The 20,598-nt window shown below is 38.2% G+C and overlaps 1 protein-coding gene across 4 annotated transcripts in view; it reads right to left on the bottom strand.

Moving 5' to 3' along the window:
- The window catches only part of SLC1A3 (solute carrier family 1 member 3), a gene marked incomplete at both ends in the record, with an annotated part of 62,942 nt that overhangs the window by 13,985 nt on the left and 28,359 nt on the right, over positions 1-20,598 (bottom strand). For 3 of the 4 annotated variants that reach the window (XM_082012804.1, XM_082012805.1, XM_082012806.1), the window contains 2 exons: positions 3,945-3,987; positions 5,385-5,589. In XM_082012804.1, the coding sequence (XP_081868930.1) occupies positions 3,945-3,987; positions 5,385-5,589 (248 nt within the window). The remainder of the gene's footprint in view (positions 1-3,944; positions 3,988-5,384; positions 5,590-20,598) is intronic. The other variant, XM_082012807.1, reaches the window with a different exon arrangement.

Here is a 20,598-nt window from a genome sequence, read left to right as displayed (position 1 = left end):
TTGTCTTTTTGATATATCCCCAGAGCACAGCACAAGGAATAAGCAGTTACAAAGCGGTATCTCTTTAACAAGCGAGTGCTTACGATTGCTTAGCCCTAGGCTAGATAGCACTTTTGAATTTAGCAAAGAAAGAGAAATGAAGAGATAATGGCCAGAGCTGAAAGACAAATACAAAGATTTATTTAAATGTCCCTAAACTGGGCGTGAATATAGTGGTATAGAGAAAATTTCGAACAAAGTAATCTGGTTTTAGGTAAGTGTGGAATATTTATCTGCAGTCTGTCTTTTCAGATTCCCCTATTATGGATAAAAATCACAAACGTCCCCAGATGATCAGTACATAGCGAAGGTAGCAACATATGTCATATGGAAATAACCAGCATCAGAAAGTGTGCTGTTTGGGTTAATGATCTGCCGTTTCCAGTCATCCCTATCTGCCACTGATTTAGTCGGCGGAGATCCCATTAGAGACAGGGTGCCAACAGGACTTTGGTCTTTCACAGGGAGAGAGGGAGTAACTAGGGAAGAACAGAGTGGAGCTACAGCCCAATATTTTCCAAATTATTCTTCTTAACTTGACCTGCTAGGCAAGGGTGGCTCTCTGTCCCCATAGACTTTCCTGGGGCATGGGACTGAATGCCACCAGCTAAGCCTGAAATGTTTCTGCCAATTGTCATCTGAAGAGTTTGAATGAAAGGGTTCCCTTAGCTCTTTTAAGGTCTCTCTTTCTCTCCTGCAGGTATTCCTCCTGGCTTCTGGGATCCTTTTTGGAGGGGAACGGGCATTTTGTTCCTGTTTCTGGGGAAGAAAATGTGCAAAGATGGAGGAGGAGGAGAAGAAGAGGCAAGAGAAGGCAGCTCTGTTTGCCTTACAGACTCGATGGGAAAGAACAACAGGAAAGGGAATCCAGAGGCCCAGAAGACTGAATGAGGAACAGTAGAAAATTTAGAAAGATCCTTCCTAAATATGTCCTAAGGTCCCAGTTTTCCTTCATGACTCTTCTTCCAGCAACAATCCTATAAAAGCTTTCCCAACTCCATCTAGCTGTCCTCACCTTGGTTATCCTCTCCACACAGCTCCATTTCATTTTTCAGGGGAGCAATTCCACATCCAGAAAACTAACTTTACTTCACTAAAATTAATTATGCAGAGGAAAGTACAATTTTCCATGTCTTGGTATTACAAAATTTAAGTAATAGTTGATCTTTTGAGGTTAAAACTTTGGAAATGACAGCTGGTCCTGTGTGTTAGTGGAGCTACTTTGGGAAGTGCTTGCTATTGGTGGGGAAGTAATAGGTTCAAAACTAGCTGTGAGTACTAACACAGTATTAGAGGACCTATCTGCTGGCCATGGTGAGAAAGAAAGAACAAACTTCCATTGGGTTCCAGTACCTACCTCTGTCAGGAAAGAAACCTGCCTACGGATGCCGTAAGATAGTATGTGAGCACCTAATATATCAAAAAATGTGATTTGAATGTGGAGTGCATATGCCAGTGATGGTTTCCAGGTGTGCAAAGCTGTGGACCTGATTCTGTAATTCTGTGATACACCTTTGAGTGTGGACAACTATGAGTAGTAATCTGCTTTATGTTTGGGCCAGCAAACATGGTGTTACACAACCAGATTAGTGCCAGATGGATCATCCCGAGAAGATGGATCTTCTGAGAAACATATGAAAAACCTGATGTAAACTTTTGAAAAGAAAGTTATAAGGTCAGATGTACAAAGTCATTTGGATACCTATGAATCTTACACGTACTTATTTATCCTGTAAGATGTTTTTGGTTTAACAAATCTGCTATAACAAAATAACTGATACCTAAGTCTAGGTTTTGGTACCTAATTCAAAAGGTAACAATATCAGTATGACAGACTTAAAATCCTGGTGCTTCAGTAAGCGTAGCTGCTGCTGAAAGTCAGAAAAAACTTTCATGAAACATTTCCTGTTTTTGAACCATTTTTTTGGAAACCTCTTTAAGCTGTGAAGAACATGAGAAATACAACATACTTAAAGTAAACAGAATCAACATGTCATCTTTAATTAAGAACATAGATTTAGGACTGCTAGTCACGGAGTCAGGTTTCCTGCTGCTGTGGGATACTTTGTTGAAGTAATTTTTCAAGCTGTATCTTAAAACTGATGATGCAATTTGTTCCCACAGCTCCGAACCAAAGATTTTTCCAGGATCTCACCTTTCAGGTAATGAAGGTTAAACACCTTTCTGATTCCCACTTTAAATTCAGTCATAGTGATTTCTATTGCCTCTTGTATCAATATTTTTCTTTATCTTATACAGCTGTGTTCCCACTTCGGTTTTTCCACCTGAATAGTTTTAAAATCAAGATTCTTTTTGCTCTATACACTGTGTTCTTCTGACAATCCCAGTAACTCCTCTCTCCATTGTGCTCATTTTGTACGACTCCTCCCATGAATGTAATGACCAGCATATACTCAGTATTCCAGATGGTCACATTCCTCTGGTTTTATTTCCTCTCTTGGAGTTATGTCACCTAATATATCCTAGACCTGAGTTAGAGGTGTGGTGGTTATTTTTCTTTTTGATGATGACTTCTTATCTCAAAGCCAAAATTACTGTTAATTTCTAAATGTTTATTTCACATGTGGTGAAGAGCTACAAGGAGATAACCAAACATGCCAATGTCTGCAAGAGCCAATTCACTTTGGTTTTGTGACTTTATAGTATCACAGTCTGCCAGGGACATACCACCTTCTTCAGCATTTTTTATGTATCTTGATACAAAAAAATTCATTGTGTACATCTTATATTGCTTCCAATAACTTCCCAACTTGAGAGATTTATTAAAAATACTTGTTGCTAGATCTGTAACTTTATGCCCTAATTATTTCATTAGTTTGAGATAAAGTTTATATCATTCCCTGACTTTATTACATTAAATTCTTTGAATTTTGTTTCTAGTTTAGCTATAGACTTTTGTATTTCTGTACTACTCTTCTGCATTACTGTCCTGAGTTCATCATCCTTACTTAAAACAGAGGCATAGAATTTGTTGGTTTTGGACCTGGGTCTAGTTTATCTTTAATCTTGACCAAATCTTTAATCTAGAAAGTCACTGCTTTTTATTAGTCTCTGTTTGTATAACTAAAGAAAATGTTACTGTTTCTTTTCAGTTCTTCTGCAAGATGTAACTCATCTGGACTTTGGAAACTTGCTTCTTGACCTCCACATTTCAGCTTTTTTTTATTGCTACAGCAATAACTGGTAAATAATTTCAGTTCAAGATTGTCTGTGGGGTCAATAAGAAGCAATTAGATTATGGAAATACACATTATACGTTTCACTGAATCTATAATGTCCTCCCTTTAAAAAAGGAATGTAACTAGTTACTGTTATTTTCTCCATAGAACAGTTAAGGTCAAGACCAGGCTAATGATAGCGGAATTTGAGAAGCAACATAGAAAGAGCATTCCTATGCACTCATACCATAGGTGACAGGAAGTTCCCTGTTTTGATTTTGTTATTTATGTCCACAAAATTGTTGCCACTGTTTCAGACCTGTGCACATTTCTCACATTACATTCTTTAACATCTTCCAGTCTTTATACAGATGGTGCATACCTCAGTATGTCTCAATTTGACATAACACTGTTTTTGAAAAGTAAATTCTGTATTGACTTTAATGAAGCTTGCTCTAGACTTATGAATTTGACATTTTGAAAAAAATTATTTTTTGATTTGCTGTGCCAGGTCTGTTTTCTTCACTTCTCATAGCAAATACTGAGACAATATGATTAGAAAACAAAGCACAGATTTGTTTGGTTTGTTTGGGGTTTTTTTGGCAGCTGGCAGCATACATGAGATTTGTTTCTGCTGTACAAGTACGTGATATTCCTAAAGCAAATGCTATTACATTTCAATTTCTTACTTTGTTGTTTTAGTTGGAAATAATGAAACATTTTTACCTGTTTAAAGCAAGCTTCCACCAGATTTGGAGGGAACATATTTCTGCGAAAAAGAAAGAAAATAACATGAGAAGTAGTAAGACTCGAGTAATATCCTAAGTAGGGGCACAGCTAATAAAAGAATTAATGAGCTAATTTTCAAAGGAATCCTAAGGTAAATATGTAAGTATGTATACAGTGAGTAGAGCTTTGCATCTAGCATTGGGCTGGTTAGCTTTACTGGGAGGAAATGCGGTGGGGTTGGACAAATCCTGGCAATTGCAATCTCTGTATCCAATATTGTATAGCAGGTCTGGTTATGGAGCAGGATATTAGCTAAATTACCAAATGAACAAAGCTCTGTGGGTCAGTGCTCAGTTTTAACTTTGTATTAATGCTTTCTGAATTTCCAGATTAATAAAGAAGTTATTAATATTTAATGCATTTCTACTTCTCAAAGAATTTTTGCAACCACATAGCCTAGTACATCATGACATTTATCACTCGATTTAGAGTCTTGTTGTGCTTAAGAAAGAAATATTTCTGAACTTTGAGTATTCTTTAATAATAACACATACACATATAATTATATATGTGTGTGTATACTTGTTACACATGGGGGTTTGTTTGTTTGTTTGTTTTCCAGAATGGTGACATTTCTGAGGGAATTAGAAGCAGCCTAACTGAATAAATCTTGAGGAATCTGAGTGCAAACCTCTTCATGGGTCTTTCTGAAGTCCCCCTTCCTGGCAGCATGACTCTTGGAGGCCTTTCTCCATGTCTCTGGCTTCTCCAAATGGGTTAGTGGAACACAAAATTTTGGTGGCTTTACCTGTGGAAAAGCTCCCGAGTTCAAAACCTCAGCTTCCCTACTCCCTGGAATACATCTGTGACATATTAGCTCTATAAAAGAGGCATTGCAGTCTCTGAGCAAGGAGAAAACAAGATTTTATATCTGTGCCCCTCTATTTCAAGCATTTTACTTGCCTGTCCCTGGAATTTATTTCCCATCCATACAATTTAACAAGTTGAGTAGAGGCACCCAGGTTGGAGGCTACAATTCAAAATTAAGATGAACAGCTAAATCAGGGATTCATGTGAAGTGAGAAAACTCTCAAAAGTTGGAAGTAAAGGAAAGCAGAGGAATTTGGTAATACAGATTGTGCTATGGAAGGAGGGGAAAAGACCCATGCAGATAGCAGAACAGAAGTCTTCCTTTTGTGAGTGAAAGAAAGAATCTTTCATTGAATATTAAAAGCAGTTTCTTCCCTTGCAATATCTTGATTTGAAAATAAATCCATGTATTTTTTTGTAGTGTTGTAGGGGTTAGAGATATTGATATCACATAGTTGAAAGAAATCTGCTGTCACTGTCTAAAATTCTCTACTTTTGTTCTCGTGTGAATCTAAATACCACTGTTGTTGCTATTGGTACAGAAAATGTGCAGTATCATAGCCATACCTGATTAAATCAAGAAAGGCATCTGCTGCTGTCACTTGCACAATTTTGCCTTCTCTGTGCATGTTTTCTTTAGTACCTTTCCCAGGGTGGATGATGACCACAATGATTATACCAATCAGTACAGCAATGATCGTAGTACTCATGTAGTAGACTACTGCTCGGATTCCCATCTTCCCTGATGCTTTACTATCCAGGGCAGCAATTCCTAGTAAATTTAAGCAGAAGGACATTCACCTCATACAGTTGTGAGTAAGGAGTATAAACTCAGCATGACGAAAATTGTTTTGTGGGGAGAGATTTGATGACCAGTACTTTTAAAGCTACCCAAGGTAAGTTGGCCCTCTTTTGCCTCTTGTACTGCCCCTGTCTTCCCATCCCACCCCTAATACTTGTTATTACATAATTTGCTATTACAAGAGTTACAGATTTCTGTGCTTTGTTAACACTTTGTTAAAACCAAAGGTTCTCGTTCGGATGCAGTGTGGCACTCCCTGTATTCCAGTGAGCCAATTCATGGGTTTTGATCAGCACAGTTACCATAGTCTGAAAAATGTGCCTCAGAAATGCAGTGCACCAGATTTGTAATAGTAGGAAAGGAAACAGAGTACTCTCGTGTAACATTGATAATGTTTGCTACAATTAATGTGTATGAAGAGTTTTCTTCAATCCCTAAGGGAATGACCTCAGTTTACCTCTGTCCCAAGCCATGTGAGTTTAGAGCAGATTAAATGCTGTTAGCTTGTTTCAGAAAATCCTGACTATTGTATGAATAAACATTTAGAGTCTTTTATAAGCTTTGCAAAACTTGCGACATTAATCCTAATTCTTGGCTCGTTTTAATGCGTCTGATCTAATGTGAATACTAGGGTGCTCACTATGGCATCTGCTAAAGTGATTGTTCATCAGATTGCATCAACAGGGTTGCACTGTGTTTTTTAAATGAAGGTACAGTTCTGCCAGGGAAAGAGCTCTGAATCTCTTGAGAAGCAGTGTCTCTGAGGACCGTCAGAAATGGAAATGCTCTTTCTCTTTCCAAGCAGGTGCAGTTAGTGTTCTTCTCCTTAAAATTCCCTTTTGCTCCTTCTCCTTAAAATTTCAAGTAATCAATAACTTCCCCATACTTCAGCTGGAGGTCCACACCATCTGTCTCAAAACAGTGCTGATGCTTCTTGTGGGACCCAAGTTTTCAAACAGCAGAATGAGGAGAGAGGTCAGGAAAGAATCTCTTTGCTTTATTACCTCGTCCTGTGACTGCCTATATGGCACTGTCTTATCTGACTTCTGTGGACTAGATCCGACAGATCTAGATGCCACCTGCTTACAAAATATAACAAAAGTTGACCACCTTCTGCTCTGGGTACCTACCTCAATGGAGAAAGCATTTAGAACAAGGCAACAGGACTGCATGAATATAAAAAGTACAGAAACTTAAAATGGGAATCATTACCTGGTAAAACTACGTGTTTTCTCAAATCATTGTAGAAATATCATACTTCTGTCTACCTTCTGAAGGAGGAAACACGTGCTACTAGAGTTACAGTGGAAGTACTCTAGTCACTGATGTAACTGAGATCAAGGCTGTGTTCCAGGTTCTGATCAACTCTTCAAAATATAAAACCAAACATAAGTTTCATACTTACCCTGTCATTTCAGCTAGCATTTGCCTGTCCTTTTGATAGAAGCCATTAGAGCCAGTAATATTTATACCCACAAAATGAATTGCAAAGGGAGATCACTAGGTTTGCATTCTATATTGCTTGATTTACATGTGTCATTGTAGTGGAAGAACAAAGTATTGCTGGCACAGTAAGAAAGTGAAAATGGAAATCCAACATTTGAAGCACTCAGTCCTTCATGCCTCTGCTCAGCTTTTCCATCCATAAAACTGGACAGTAATGCTTGTGGTAAGTTTACATTTATGTTTTGAAATTCTGTGAGGAAAATTGTAAATACTACTAAGTAATAAATAATTTTCTTATCTTTACAAACAGGAAATAAGTCCTGTAGCCCTCTTGTCAGCAGATGGAGGCTCAAGTCTTTTTTGAGAGTCCTCAAAATAATGCAAATGCAAAATAATGCAAGTATAATTAACCAATGCCTAAAAATAAAATTAATAATTTTTTTAGAATTTCAGATCTGCTACTGAGTTGCACAATGTTTATATCAGACAGCATTTGTTACAAATATTCTTTTAAGAGTATCAGTAGGTAACTTAAAATGAACTGTAATGTGAAAAGTGAAAAATCAATGTGTGCATACTAGTCCAGTCAACTTTTTCTTTATATATTTTACTCGCTGTTTTATGTTCTTACTGGCTATTTCTAAAGTAGCAGCAATAGGCTATGTATTTTTTCATTTTAGCTAAGATCAGCTTGGTTTACATCCTGAACATGAAAAGGTCAATGAATATAGTTTGGTAGGAAGGTTTGGGAAGATGTTAAGTCAGTCAGTTCCCAGTATCCTGCCCTTGCCGGGTAATAGATTCAGGACCAGATGCTGAGCGCTGCCAATCTAGAGGGTTCGCAGGCACATGCGTTCACTGCTTTAACCAAGCCTGGTCTTTCTTTTTACTCTACACTTGAAACTAGGTTGGGTATCCTACACTCCAAAAGTCACTAGGAGTCAGTGTAGGGCATATTTTACCACTAATGATTGCTGTGTTGAAGGATTAGAGCTTGTGATCCTATTTCTTGATTGGACTGATTCTAGGATTGAGTGGCGAACCATGTGCAAGTGATATGTCAAGGAGCAGGAGTCATGCTCTTTTCTTTATAAGCGGCTTCCCAGCTTGGTTTCCTATTATGCACTCCAGCTGGGACTACATGGCCCCTTATTTTAGGTTGCTCAGTCTCATTCCTGCTCTTGCTTATCACAGAAATGACTTCTCAGCTTGAAAGTAGGGAACAGCAGTTCCTCTCTTCTTGAGCTCTAACCAGTCGTGGCATGTGCAGCAGCAAAGCATTCAAAGCAGAGGGATGACAGGCTGAAGTATGAACAAAAGCTGTATGAGGAGGAAGCAAATTCTCACCTCAGAGAGCCCTTACTGGGGAGCTGCTGGGCAGCCTTCCCTCCCACTGAAGTTAATGAGAACTTGGGGAACTCGCAAGAGGGACACTCGGTACCGTCCAGGGCCAAAACTGCAAAAGCTTCCAGCATACCAATAACAATAATTATCTAAAAAATATTTAAAATCTGTTTTTAAAACACGAGAAAATGAAGGTGTTTGTTTAATTTACATTTTAAGATGTTGACAGGATTTCTTTGAGCTGAATGCGTCTCTGGAAGGGCCCTTAATGGAGAAGCAATAAAGTTCGCTCCAAAGCTTTCATGTGTCACGGACCATTGTATCTTCAGTGTGTCCTTTCACAGCCAGCCAGCAAAGCTCCCATTGTCCCGTGGGAGATGTATGTGGCCCTTTCATCCTGCTCGCCGCTCTCCCCTCCGCACGGCTGCTGGCTCCAGCACCTCTGCCTCCTCTCTTCCCCTGCCTCCCCTTCCTCGGGGGGCCTGGGAAACTGCGCTGTGCCACCGGTCCTCACGCACAGGGATGCCTTCAAGTTGTCAAGGCAACCTGGACCACAGCGCCTGTAATTTCTCCCAGCATGTGCGCGCACACAACATGAATGGGAATGATTTTTTAAGTATTGATGGGGAGGGAGGGAGGCTGGGAGGGAGGAAGGGAAAACCGGAAAGAAGGGGGCAGGCATAAGTCTGTAAAACCGCAAACAAACCCACGCCCTTACCCTTGCCCTCTGCCTTCACCTACTCTTTTCCTCTCTTGAGAAGCAAGTGAGGAATCAGTCACACTGTGGGTGAAATAAAGACATGACAAGGGCAAAAAGCAAAGCACTGCGTTGTTCTTTGACAAAGGCATTAAAGAAATGAAAATATTTTAGGATGTAGGAAAGGCAGCGAGCAAGCAAGTAAGGTAATTGCAAGAGGAGGAAGAGGGAGAAAAGATGCAGGAAAGAGGAGAAGACATCTAGTTACGGCAACTTGCCAAAAATTCTGAATTGTTAATCTAATAGTTCTGATTGTTCACCTGACTTGATCATGGTTCTGCAAATTAACATGAACTAATGATGCAAAAACTTTCCCAAAGAGCTACTATACTATGACTGGCTTTGTGTCAATTAATTTTTTTTTATATTGAACTTATGATTCTAGATTAAACAGAATTCTAGAATTTACAAATCCAGTTACTTCTATTGTTTTTATTTTTCTTGGCATTGAAAGCGTGCTGTACAAAATCTGTGTGTAATCTTGGATTATACAAGGGCACCTTAATGTGGAGGGATGGTACTGTGCTCCTCAGTAAGATCGAAGGTAAAATACACTGTGCACCTCCTCTTTAGATAACATTCAAGCCAATAATAGCTTTGGATCTGCTTGTTCAAAAATAAATTCCAAGGAATTCTTTTAAAAACCAAAAAGCAGAGCCTATGCTAAAAAGTCCTATAACATCAGAACACTTTCTCTCTTTAATTAGTGCAATTGCATCAACTGATTCTTGCAGAACAGCCCTCAAGTCATAAGTTATGAGCTATTTTAGTCTGAGATTTTAGTTTAAGCACATACTTAATTTTCCTGTTAAAGTACTTAAGAATTTCTGCCTGTGGGGTTTTTTTAGAAAGAAGGAATATACGTATTTACACAATTAGGTGGAGTATGCGTATTTATCACAATGATAACTGGTCGGCAGCTGGTATGACTGAGGCCCTATTTCTGTATGTAAATCCTAATCAGCAAAGCATTCTTGGATGTATATTTGCCCTTAACGTTAATCGCTGACTAACATGGTTTGCCAAATTAGGGCCCATAACTAGCAGTTTTTAAATGGGATTTTTTCTTCACACTCAACAGTAAATAGTAAGCCACTGAAGAACAGGGCAAGCAGCAATATTAATTTTCTTTTGCTTTTTCTAAAAAAAACAGTAACTACTTAGGACTCATCCTAGTCCCTTCAGTGATTTTATCATTTGTCAGAGCAAGTGAGATCTGTTACTGAGGGGATGGGGTGTTCATGTGAGTGTGTGCATATATGCATGTGTATAATTCCAGTTTGAAAACAATTAAAATACTCAGATACTGCTTTTCATGTTGCAAGTCCCTGCTTCTGAAATCTTTTTGCTGCCCTTTAAAAACTTTTGGAAAAAATATGAAGTTTCTATGTTTGCTTCCCTGTACTTGAATTTTTGTGTTTCTAACAAGAGAATCTAACATTTTGCCGATGATATTTTATAATTTCAGTTTCTTTAAAATTACTTTTGATGCATATGATGAAAATTTTAAATATAGAGTAGAATAGTTCAGTTGGAAGGGACCTACAACCATCATCTAGTACAACTGCCTGACCACTTCAGGGTTGACCAAACATTAAAGCATGTTATTGAGGGTATTGTCCAAATGCTTCTGAAACACTGACAGGCTTGGGGCATCAACCATGTCTCTAGGAAGCCGATTCCAGTGTTTGACCACCATCTCAGGAAATAAACGCTTCCTAATGTCCAGTCTAAACCTCCCCTGGTGCAGCTTTGACCCATCCCCACGTGTCCTCTCACTGGATACCAGGGAGAAGCGTTCAGCACATCCCTCTCCACGTTCCCTCCTCAGGAAGCCGTAGGGATCAGTGAGGTCGCCCCTCAACCTCCTTTTCTCCAAACTAGACCAGCTCAAAGTCCTCAGCTGCTCCTCATGGGATAGGAGTAATCCTGCTCAGTACAAGAGGAACTGCAAGTTCAGAGCCCTGCTGTGGGCACTTGGCTGAGGAGCCAGTGGCGTTAAGGCTACTATCTGCGGGCATATGACCCAACGCCTCTAAGTCAGAATCCTGCTGAGATGATGAACCAGTTCCGAATGAGTGTGTAGAACAAACTGTGCATTCTGGTCCTCATACCTATTGACTACTGGAAATAAAAAAAAAGAGGATTTCTATGGTCACTATGAATTCTTTCCTTATTCAATGTATTAGAACTGAATTGGTGGCACTTCCTTGCCAATACAGATTTTTTTTCTTTTGGACTTAGTCTTTAAAAAGAAAACATTAAGCTTAGAGAATCTTTTTATTGCTAATTATTTTCCTGTTAATTTTTTACAGTCTTCTCATTAGGAAATTGCAGTTGCTTGTTAAGAACTCCGATGGTGGAACAGCAATAATGGCAACTGTTGACTCAGGAGTGTTGCCCTAATTTTGTTTCTTTAAGGTTGTCTTTCACTCTCCTAATGAAGCAGTTTTAAATGGGCTACTCCCGACCCCCTACATCCACTAAGCACAGTGTGATGAGTAAACTCTCAGTGTGAGACCATGAGAACAATCCCTTTTGTGTATGTTGATGAGGATTTGTGGAAATGAATAACACTATGCAAGGTCACAGCGAAACATGCTGACAGAAAAATTCTAAAGCGATAGTTAGGTAAAGACAGTGGAAGTATTGCCTGAGTTTAATTAATACGAGTAAGCTCTAGAGCTTTATTCTGGTAGCCGCTGAGAATATCTTGAGTGGTGCTTTGCATTCCCAGAAAACAAAAGTTAAATAATGTTTAAAAATTTGACAATTAGGCCCTTCACAAGATCAGGTCCAAACTCTAGATTACTATTTTTAATAGCAGTAGCAGCAAAAGAATAAAATTGCAAAGAAAAAAAAGCTAAATAACATTTTCAGAGCGCCATATGCATTGGTGGAGTTAATTAATATTAAATCAATACAGCTAATAACTTCCTAAAGTCACATAAAATACATGTCTGAAATATATCTCTGTATGCCTTTTTGCATGAATTGATGGGACAGGCTGACCCCAAATCTCAGTTTATCTTCTCCTTACTCAAATATGGAAATTTAAATAATGAAATTAGATATTTTATTAATTTTTCCAGGCCCATTAAGAACACTGGGCAAATACCTCACAGGACAATTAGTAATTGTATTCGATCCAAAATTACATGACCATGAGCCAAGTTGACTGATGAAACCCATGGCTGGGATATAGTAATACAATTCAATGAGCCAATTAAATGGCATAGAGTGGCTCCTAAAGGACTAGACCTGCCCCGCAGCTTTGTAGTCCTGCCGTATTCCCTGCCGCTAGAAAACTATTAGCTTTGGGTTTTGTAGAGTTAGTTTTTCTGTCAGTTTGTCATTCTGAATCATCTCAGAATCATGTCTTGTAAACATCAGAACTTGTACAAGGGAAACAGAAGATGAGCATGTCTGGGGACAGAAAACAGGCATTTTGGCAGCTGTTTGCCATTACTTCAAGTTGCCTGTATTGTTAAACTGCATCCTTTGCACTTTGGTGGCAGCACTGCTGAAGAAAATTAAGCATTCCTTACTTCCCTGTGTCCCGGTTAGATCTGGAGGGCCACAGCTACTCAAACCAAAATTGCCTTCAAAAAAAAACCAGCATAAAAATATACCCTTATGAAGATACACACATGTTCCTCTTACAGGTAAGAAAACAACCTCACTGCCTGAGTGAATCAGAGAAATCAGACTTTAACAGAAAGGTGGGACTTAATAACGTATAGAAAAGTCCACATAAGACCTTAAATAAAGCGATGTACCTTTCTTTGTGGATTCTCTGCTACTACCTTGAGGAGAAAGGTTGCATATGATGAGAAAAGACCTTTTCTAGAGGATGCTAACCTAGCCCTGCCATACATATTTATTTCTGTTATTCAAAGAGTTTTGATATGCACCTGAATGTGGATGCTGGATACTTCCCAGTGATTCTGAAAGCTTCTGCACATGCAAAAGTGATGCAAACTGAACCATGTACTCTTTCAGTTGGTCCCATATTTTTGATGTAAATAGTGTAAAAATATGCTAGCAAATACGTATGATGTGTGCTACCTTCAAATATATTTTCTCCATCCATTTCCAACTCTTATTAAGTGAAAATATTGTGTAACTGACCATGTTTTTTCATCCTTCACCCTCTTGGCTGCAAACACATGCTCTTCTAGCCATTGTTTAGTCATTAGAAGCAAAATTTTTCTGAAACAAGGTATCTGGTAAGATAATGTCAGAACATCACTGACTGCTGTAAAGTGTGGAGACCCAAATAACCTATAGTGGTTTTACAGTGATTTTCACCTCTCAGTTAACCATGCATAATGAAAGACCATTTTGTTGTTACTCATCCCTGATACTGCTCTTTCAGTGGAATAACTTCACTTTACGAAACTCTGCTTGGTTTCAGTGCATCAAGATTAGTCGTCATCTTACAAAAAACATATGACAGTAGTCTATGCTGGAAAGTATTTCCTGGACCATCAGACCATCAAGTACAACATTCTGATACAACAGGCAAATATGTTATACAGCATTGGTTAGAAATTTGTTGAGCTTGAGGTTCAAATCAATTGTTATTTTTAGCCTAACTGTTTTCGTGGTAGGGTATTCAATAGCCTTGCTTGCTTCTTTCTTTCTTTGTCTCCATGTACAGATAACTTGATTTTTCTTCCTTTAAAATTCTTCTTTGTATCAGGACAGCATCAGTTAGTGAAGGCAGGGAAGAATTCCACAAACCTCCTCAGACTGTGCTTGTTGTTGCTAAATAATTTATAGGCACCAAAGTATTACACCTCCCAGTAAAACGAAATATGTAAAAGTGGTACACTTAGATGCTGCTTTTATTGAGTCTCAGTGATATTTGCATTACTGCAGGAATATACTCTACTGTCCTGAAAATTATAGTTGATTTACTTTTTGGGTTTGCAAGATAGCAGAATACATTTGGAGAACCAGCAGGAAAATAAATTTCCTGAAACTCACATCTGCCTGAGAAGGACCCTGCTGTGGGGCTGTTTAGATACCCATTTAACTCTTCACATTATTCCATCTTTTGCTCACAGTATTGGAATGTGCCAAACAATATGCTTTTTGAAGGGAAACTAGGGAGTAATTTATCTTCTTTATGTGTGCTAAGCAGAGCAGGAGGGAGAGGCAAGCAGGGATTCACAGCAAGCCATGGAGCAGTGATTAGTAACAGCTGACAGTCTCAAACCAAGACTCTCTTTCTCTGGTTACCTCATTGTAATAACAGAGTACAAAGGACTGACTGTCTTTAAGCCAAGAATCAGAGACCCAGGAACACAGAAAATAGCAGCTCACATTTTTTTTTTGGTAACAAAACACTGCTGCTACCTGTACAGTGCAATTCTAAAAAGACATCCTTTTATGAGAAGACATTTGGACCAAGCTTTCCTGGAAATGGGATTCTCCTGCTGGGCATAAAGCTGCTTATTTTCTGTATCAGAATTGAAAAAATGAGCACATTTGCTTAAGAAAAAGCATAACATAACATGGTAAATAATTTCAGTTTAATTAGGAAAAAAGTTCATTGTGGTAGCTGATAAGACAAAGCACATTAAGTTAGCTGGAATCCTATGGACATGTTGTTACAAGACTGAAATAAATATGCTCATAGTTGTAAGGATTCTACTGAAGCATCTATTCCCCAAGGATGAAAATATTAATTTTCACTTATTCTGAACATACTGCCAAATACATCTATTTTAAACATGAAACGCACTGCATCTTGGCAACATACCACGGATAAAGATACCTTTGCGTTCTGGATGGTGTTAAGCACGTTACTTAGTGCTCCATAAAAATCCATAATGCAGTTTCTTAAAACATGAAGCTTTTATTCTGTTAAAACACTGGTCTGAGTTTTGGCAGACTGTGCCTGGAATCCTTCAAAGACATGTTTTTGTATGTGCAGCATTTATTAAACAACATTCCACAAATGTAGAGTGCTTCTGTTATCTGACTGGCAGTATACCATGTGATGAAGCTGTAAACTATTTACTATGCTAAATCACTCCTGATCTACTTTAGCAGCTAGTGAAAAAATAATATGAGATACTTGAGAATACAGATGTGAGATTAGAAGTGTCCATAGGGGAACAGTAGCTATACAGCAGTCTAATATAAAAATGAATTTGCTTTTACATCTTCTGTATATAACATATGTCTGAAGAGACACTTCTGTTGAGTTGCTCGAAAAATGATGTGAACATAAGTCTAGTCAGAGAGGTGCGAGATTTAAAGAATGGAAAATTAAGGTTGCCTGTCTAAAGAAAGACAGAGACATATCCCCATCTGTGTGCAAAATTACATGGGATTTGGGGTATGGAATGGTACTGATCTGTAACTTGTCACAGCTATGCTGAATGCATCACCTTCTCACTCAAAACGAAATCCAGTATTGTTGGCCAGCTGGTTCTTGGCTTCTTCACTAAAACTGCCAATAATAAGAGTCTATCGCAGTGGTAGTGTTTTTTGTTTGGATGATTGTCCACAAGGATCTCACACTAGTTAAGATAATTTTATAGATTACATGCAGCAGCCGTCATTTGGAAAGAAGATTTGCCCAGTTGGATGTGACTCAACTAAGATTTGAGGTAATGGTAGTGTGTTAGTAATGCATCTGGCAACAACCTGGCGTTTGGATTTCTGCTAGGAATTTTAATTTTAGAACAATTTTTAAAGCACTGAGATCATTTTTCTTTGCTAATTCAGCAATATTAAGGTAATTTGGAAAACAACGGTGTGACATTGCCTTTGGATATGTTCAACAAGACTGGATTTTTTTGAGTAATCTGAAGTTACTTTAGTAACTGTCCAATCACTAAAGAATCCTGTGTATTTTTTGTTGTTGCAGTAGCTACTAGCTATCCCTGTACCAGGTCTACTAGTAATAAAAATTGCTCTGTCTTTTTTTTTTTATATATATATATCTTGTCAGTGACACAACATTGATTGGTGCATCTGTGTCCAACTTAGAAGTGATAAATTTTCATTTTGCTTTCAAGCCAGCAGTTCATTCATCTGCTGCTGTTTTATCCACTGATTTTCCAGAGAATTTATCCGAGCTGCTCATGGAGCTGTCGCTTTCTTTTTTGTCTATGTTACACACACCCTGCTGGTGTTTACATGTTCTTGTAATCCTTTTAGTTTATTACATTCCTTCTTATGTGCCAGGCATTTTTAAAGTTTGTACTATTTTGCAACAGTATGTATACTTCCATGGGCTTTTCTTGATGGATTCACGCTTTGTTTGCTGACTTTCCTCCTTTCATACCTCAAGTATAATTTTAATTTTTGACAAGTTCTAGTGCTATCTGTGTTCACATGATGCAATCATGAAAATAATTTTGAAGAGAGCTGCTTGTGGATGTTGCTATCCTGCTCCTCAACTGATATAAAATCAGCTCAGTTGTCTATCTGCGACAGTGAAGTCAGCAATGTTGACATGACATCTCAATCTGGGGAAGTTTGTTCTGAAAGACATCACCCCCAATACTGTATTGACTTTGGTGCAGGACCTGGTATAGTGGGGCCTCAGCCCCTCTAATAGTTCAGGTATAATTCAGATGTACTACTACATAGTATTATGCGTGCATGTCAAAAGGAAAGGCATGGAACACTTCCATGTCTCTAAGTCATTATTTGCATTAGAAATTGCAGAACAGTAACTAGTTTGACAATACAGAGTACTTTTAGATTCTAATTTTTCAAAAAATCACAATAACTTGGGTTTGATAAGAAAAATTCTGCATGTAAAGTTTTATATGGCATAAAAAAAAAGAATCTTGTATTAACGAAGAATCTAGAAACAATCTGAGACTTCCTTTATCAAGTATAGCAAAACCTGTTTAAAGAGTGCAGGATCTGATGCAGACAATTTGAAAAAAAATTGTACAGACATTTTTAAATTGATGAACTATCAGCCTTTTAAAACACCACTTACAATCTATAAGTTAATATCTTAATAAGAACATTCTAATGCATAACAAGATAAGCATGCTTTCATTTTTTTTATGGACCATAACAGTGAATGAGAATTTAATTACACCCTAAATCCTCCCCCAAGGATTTAATAGGTAACAGTCAAATCAACCTTAGGAAAAAAATAATTCCTATCTGTGAATTTAACGTCCTCTGGTAATATGCCACATGAATACTAAGGAGTCATTACTTTACCTGCTATTAATCTAGTACGTTTTAAATTGTTGATATAACTTGTTGGTTTTAGTCTTTTGGTTTGGTTTGGTTTGGGTTTTTTTTCTTCACAATTCAGTAATGATGTTAAGGCTGTTCTGAGAACTCATTATGAAAGTGTGGAAATGGAGTTTCATGTGAACAGGCTTTTGTTTTCCTTTTCTCTCCTATGTTTCAGTGACCTCTTGAACTTTGGGTCACTGATTCAGTTACAGCCTTGCAACATCAAAGCTGTACATTTTTTTGCTTTGTATTTCTCCACCTTACAGACTTGCAGGAGGCAATGCAAAGAAGTTAAGACTTCCTCTCGAATGCCTGACGGTAGCAATCAGTGCTTTTTAGTAATATTATTCATCTCTGTTCCAGGATGTTGCAGTGCTAAGTATGGCTGAAAACCAGGTTTTGGCTTCCACAGTTCAAGTGTTACACAGGTGCCGTCTGGGCATCGTCTGCTTGCAGGCAGGATTGAGTATGTGAATTTCTATGAGAGGTCTGAGGTACCAAAGAACTTATCAGCTGGTTTTAAACTAAACAGATGCAAGAGAAAAGTTTTGGGGTGTTTTTAGGTCACGGTTGCTATTGGGCTGTGACGTTCTGCAGAACAGAAAAGAAGGCTATTTACTTTTTAACAAACTATTAAACATCCTATCTTGAATTTGAAAGCTTTATTTTCTCTATGGATGTGGGCTCTCTGCACAGATTCATTAGCCTTGAGACAGTATTAGCCAGGCTTCGTAAGCTAACGTTCTTTAACTCTGTTTTCAGGGTTTGGGGAGTTAAGACATACTGCAATTACAAATATTGGACAAAGCTGATTTTCAGTGCAAGAACTTATTCATTAATGAAATAGCTATTCATTAGGTGAACTCTTGACCAAAACCTATTTTTCCTCTAGCTCAGAATAGAAACTATATTCACTGGAGAATCTCTGATATTATCTAAGTATTCAGATCTAAGCTAGAAGTGGGTGGTGAAATGTCAGAATAAAGTAAGTATTTAGCTTTGCTTACGAGCAGAGAGAAAATAAAAGAGCTGTTTATGGAGGAAAGAATCAGCATCAGTATGTTAATTCTAGTGCAAATAGTGTAGTTCTACTGTTATGTTGTACACTTTCTCTTATCTACCACTAGTAAGGAGCTAGGGGTATAGTTCTCTGAGGATGAAAAGGTGCAATCATCTGAAAAAACATTAGTTCTGTTTAAATATATAGTTATTGCAAACTGGAGTCTGATCCTGAAAATGTGAATAACTGAGGCATCTAAAGAAATGTTTATGTTTATGTACTTAGTCCAGAAAACTCTTCACAATTTGTGACATGCTTGAAGCCTTTCAAACTCTTCAGTGAAGTAGAGAAGATGTATATTGCTTAAAGATTAATACCAGGTCTGGTAACTCTAACTAGTCAGGAATTACAAGTCACTCTTTCCAAATACTGGAACACCCTAAACTCCAATATTTTCTCAAATAAGTGCTCTTTGTTGTGGGACTCTTGAGTTTTCAGAATATACTTAGGATCTATTTTTGAACTTTTCTTCACAACCAGGGGGCCAGGAATTTAATTTCCTTTGACACTTGGCTTCCAGAGATGATGGGTCTTTAAGAATAACATTAAGATCTGAAAGCATCTGTTGGCATGAGAGTTGAGCACTTGACTGTTTCCTTTATTTGCATGTTTCTTACTCAGTATTAGAACTGAATTGCTATTTGATTGTGTGAAACTGTAAAGAATTTTATGTTTTCACTTCCCACATGATATAGCCCCATGAATAATTAGACTTTTTTTTGCACAAGTCTTTCTGTATCCTAGTAGTTTTTACTTCTCTTTGTAGATCAGCATTGGTATATCTGGCTTTGATGGACTCCTGCAGAGAAAAAAGTTCTTTCAAGATACTATCAATAGAAGGAATACATGGAACTTTTGTGTCTGGAGAGCTGAGGAACAAAAACTTAAGAGCTTGCCATACCAGGTGCTTGCCATTTTGCTAGATATAACTGTCTTCCTGATAGCAGGAACTAAAAGTTCGTGGTTGTCCCAAAAGTGCCCTGTTTTGCTAAGTGTACAAACCCCTGGGGAGTCTGTGTTTATCCTGATTGTATGTGTCCCTCTTTCAGATGGAAATGCCATGCTTTACAACGACAAGCCCTTGGCCAAGATCAGAAAGGCTAAATATACAAACTTTGTTGACCTGAGAAACACTGAGACAGGTGAGTCAAGAAAAGCCAACCCTGAGAACAGGTGGGGGCCTGTACGAATTTCTTTTTCCTCCATTTCTGGAATTCAGATAACACTTGCTGCTTTCCAGAGACACATAGGTGGGCTTTTAGGTAAATTGGATTAACTTTGCCCTGGTATGTATCAGTGGCATCATTCAGTCAAACCTGGGAAGATTCGAGTTCTAGAGAGAATCAGAGGAAAAAGGCCTTGTGTAATTGGGAAAATGTGTCATCAGGGTGGCCCAAGTAAAATACCTGTGGCAGTGCATAGAAGTGGCCAAGTATGGCCAGACCTAGTCAAAACAGATGCTTTCTAGAACAAACCATCACCACAAAACCCAGTCATTTCTGGGACTAGTGGTATGGTACAAGAGTTTTGCATCAAACTTCAGCAGTATAACACCACCCTGGACTCACTTGCGTGAAGAAAATCAGATCTGATTGTGCAAGCCTGAAAAAGTTCACATTGACAGACTTTCTACCCAGTTAAAAAAGGCTGGCATTTCTGTAAGGAGATTCTGTGTTTCAGCAAACATTTTGCTGTGTTCATGGCTGCCTCAGGCACTCATCTGAAGAGAGCATTGCAACAAAGGAATATGGAAAAGGTATTTTACCCTGTGCCAGCCACAACTCTGCAAAAAGTTACCAACTATGAAAAGGAAATAGGACACACCTGGAAAGCAATTCCTAGCAACCAGGCAAGCACTTAAATATTTGCTGTGGTATCTTTTGAGACACTCTTCATGCCATATGCAACAGCGTCATTTATATTTTGTTGCATTCATTTCTCAATGCCTGAACTGGATGAAATAAAAAATATTCAGAAACAGCCTGGAAGAGAAAGAAAAAATACATGCTAATAGGATGAAAGGAATTGCAGCTGACGCAGGCTCTGCTTTGTGACTCTCTAACATGCAGCTGAAATCCCAGATGTTACTGATCCTTAGTTATATCCATAGCCTCAATAAATCATTAAGAGATTTCTGTGCTGA

This window comes from Phaethon aethereus (assembly GCF_964289735.1).
Source record: "Phaethon aethereus genome assembly, chromosome: Z".
Taxonomy (NCBI): Eukaryota; Metazoa; Chordata; class Aves; order Phaethontiformes; family Phaethontidae; genus Phaethon; species Phaethon aethereus.
The sequence above is the reverse complement of the archived record's forward strand: the minus strand, read 5'-3'. Positions and strand labels throughout refer to the sequence as shown.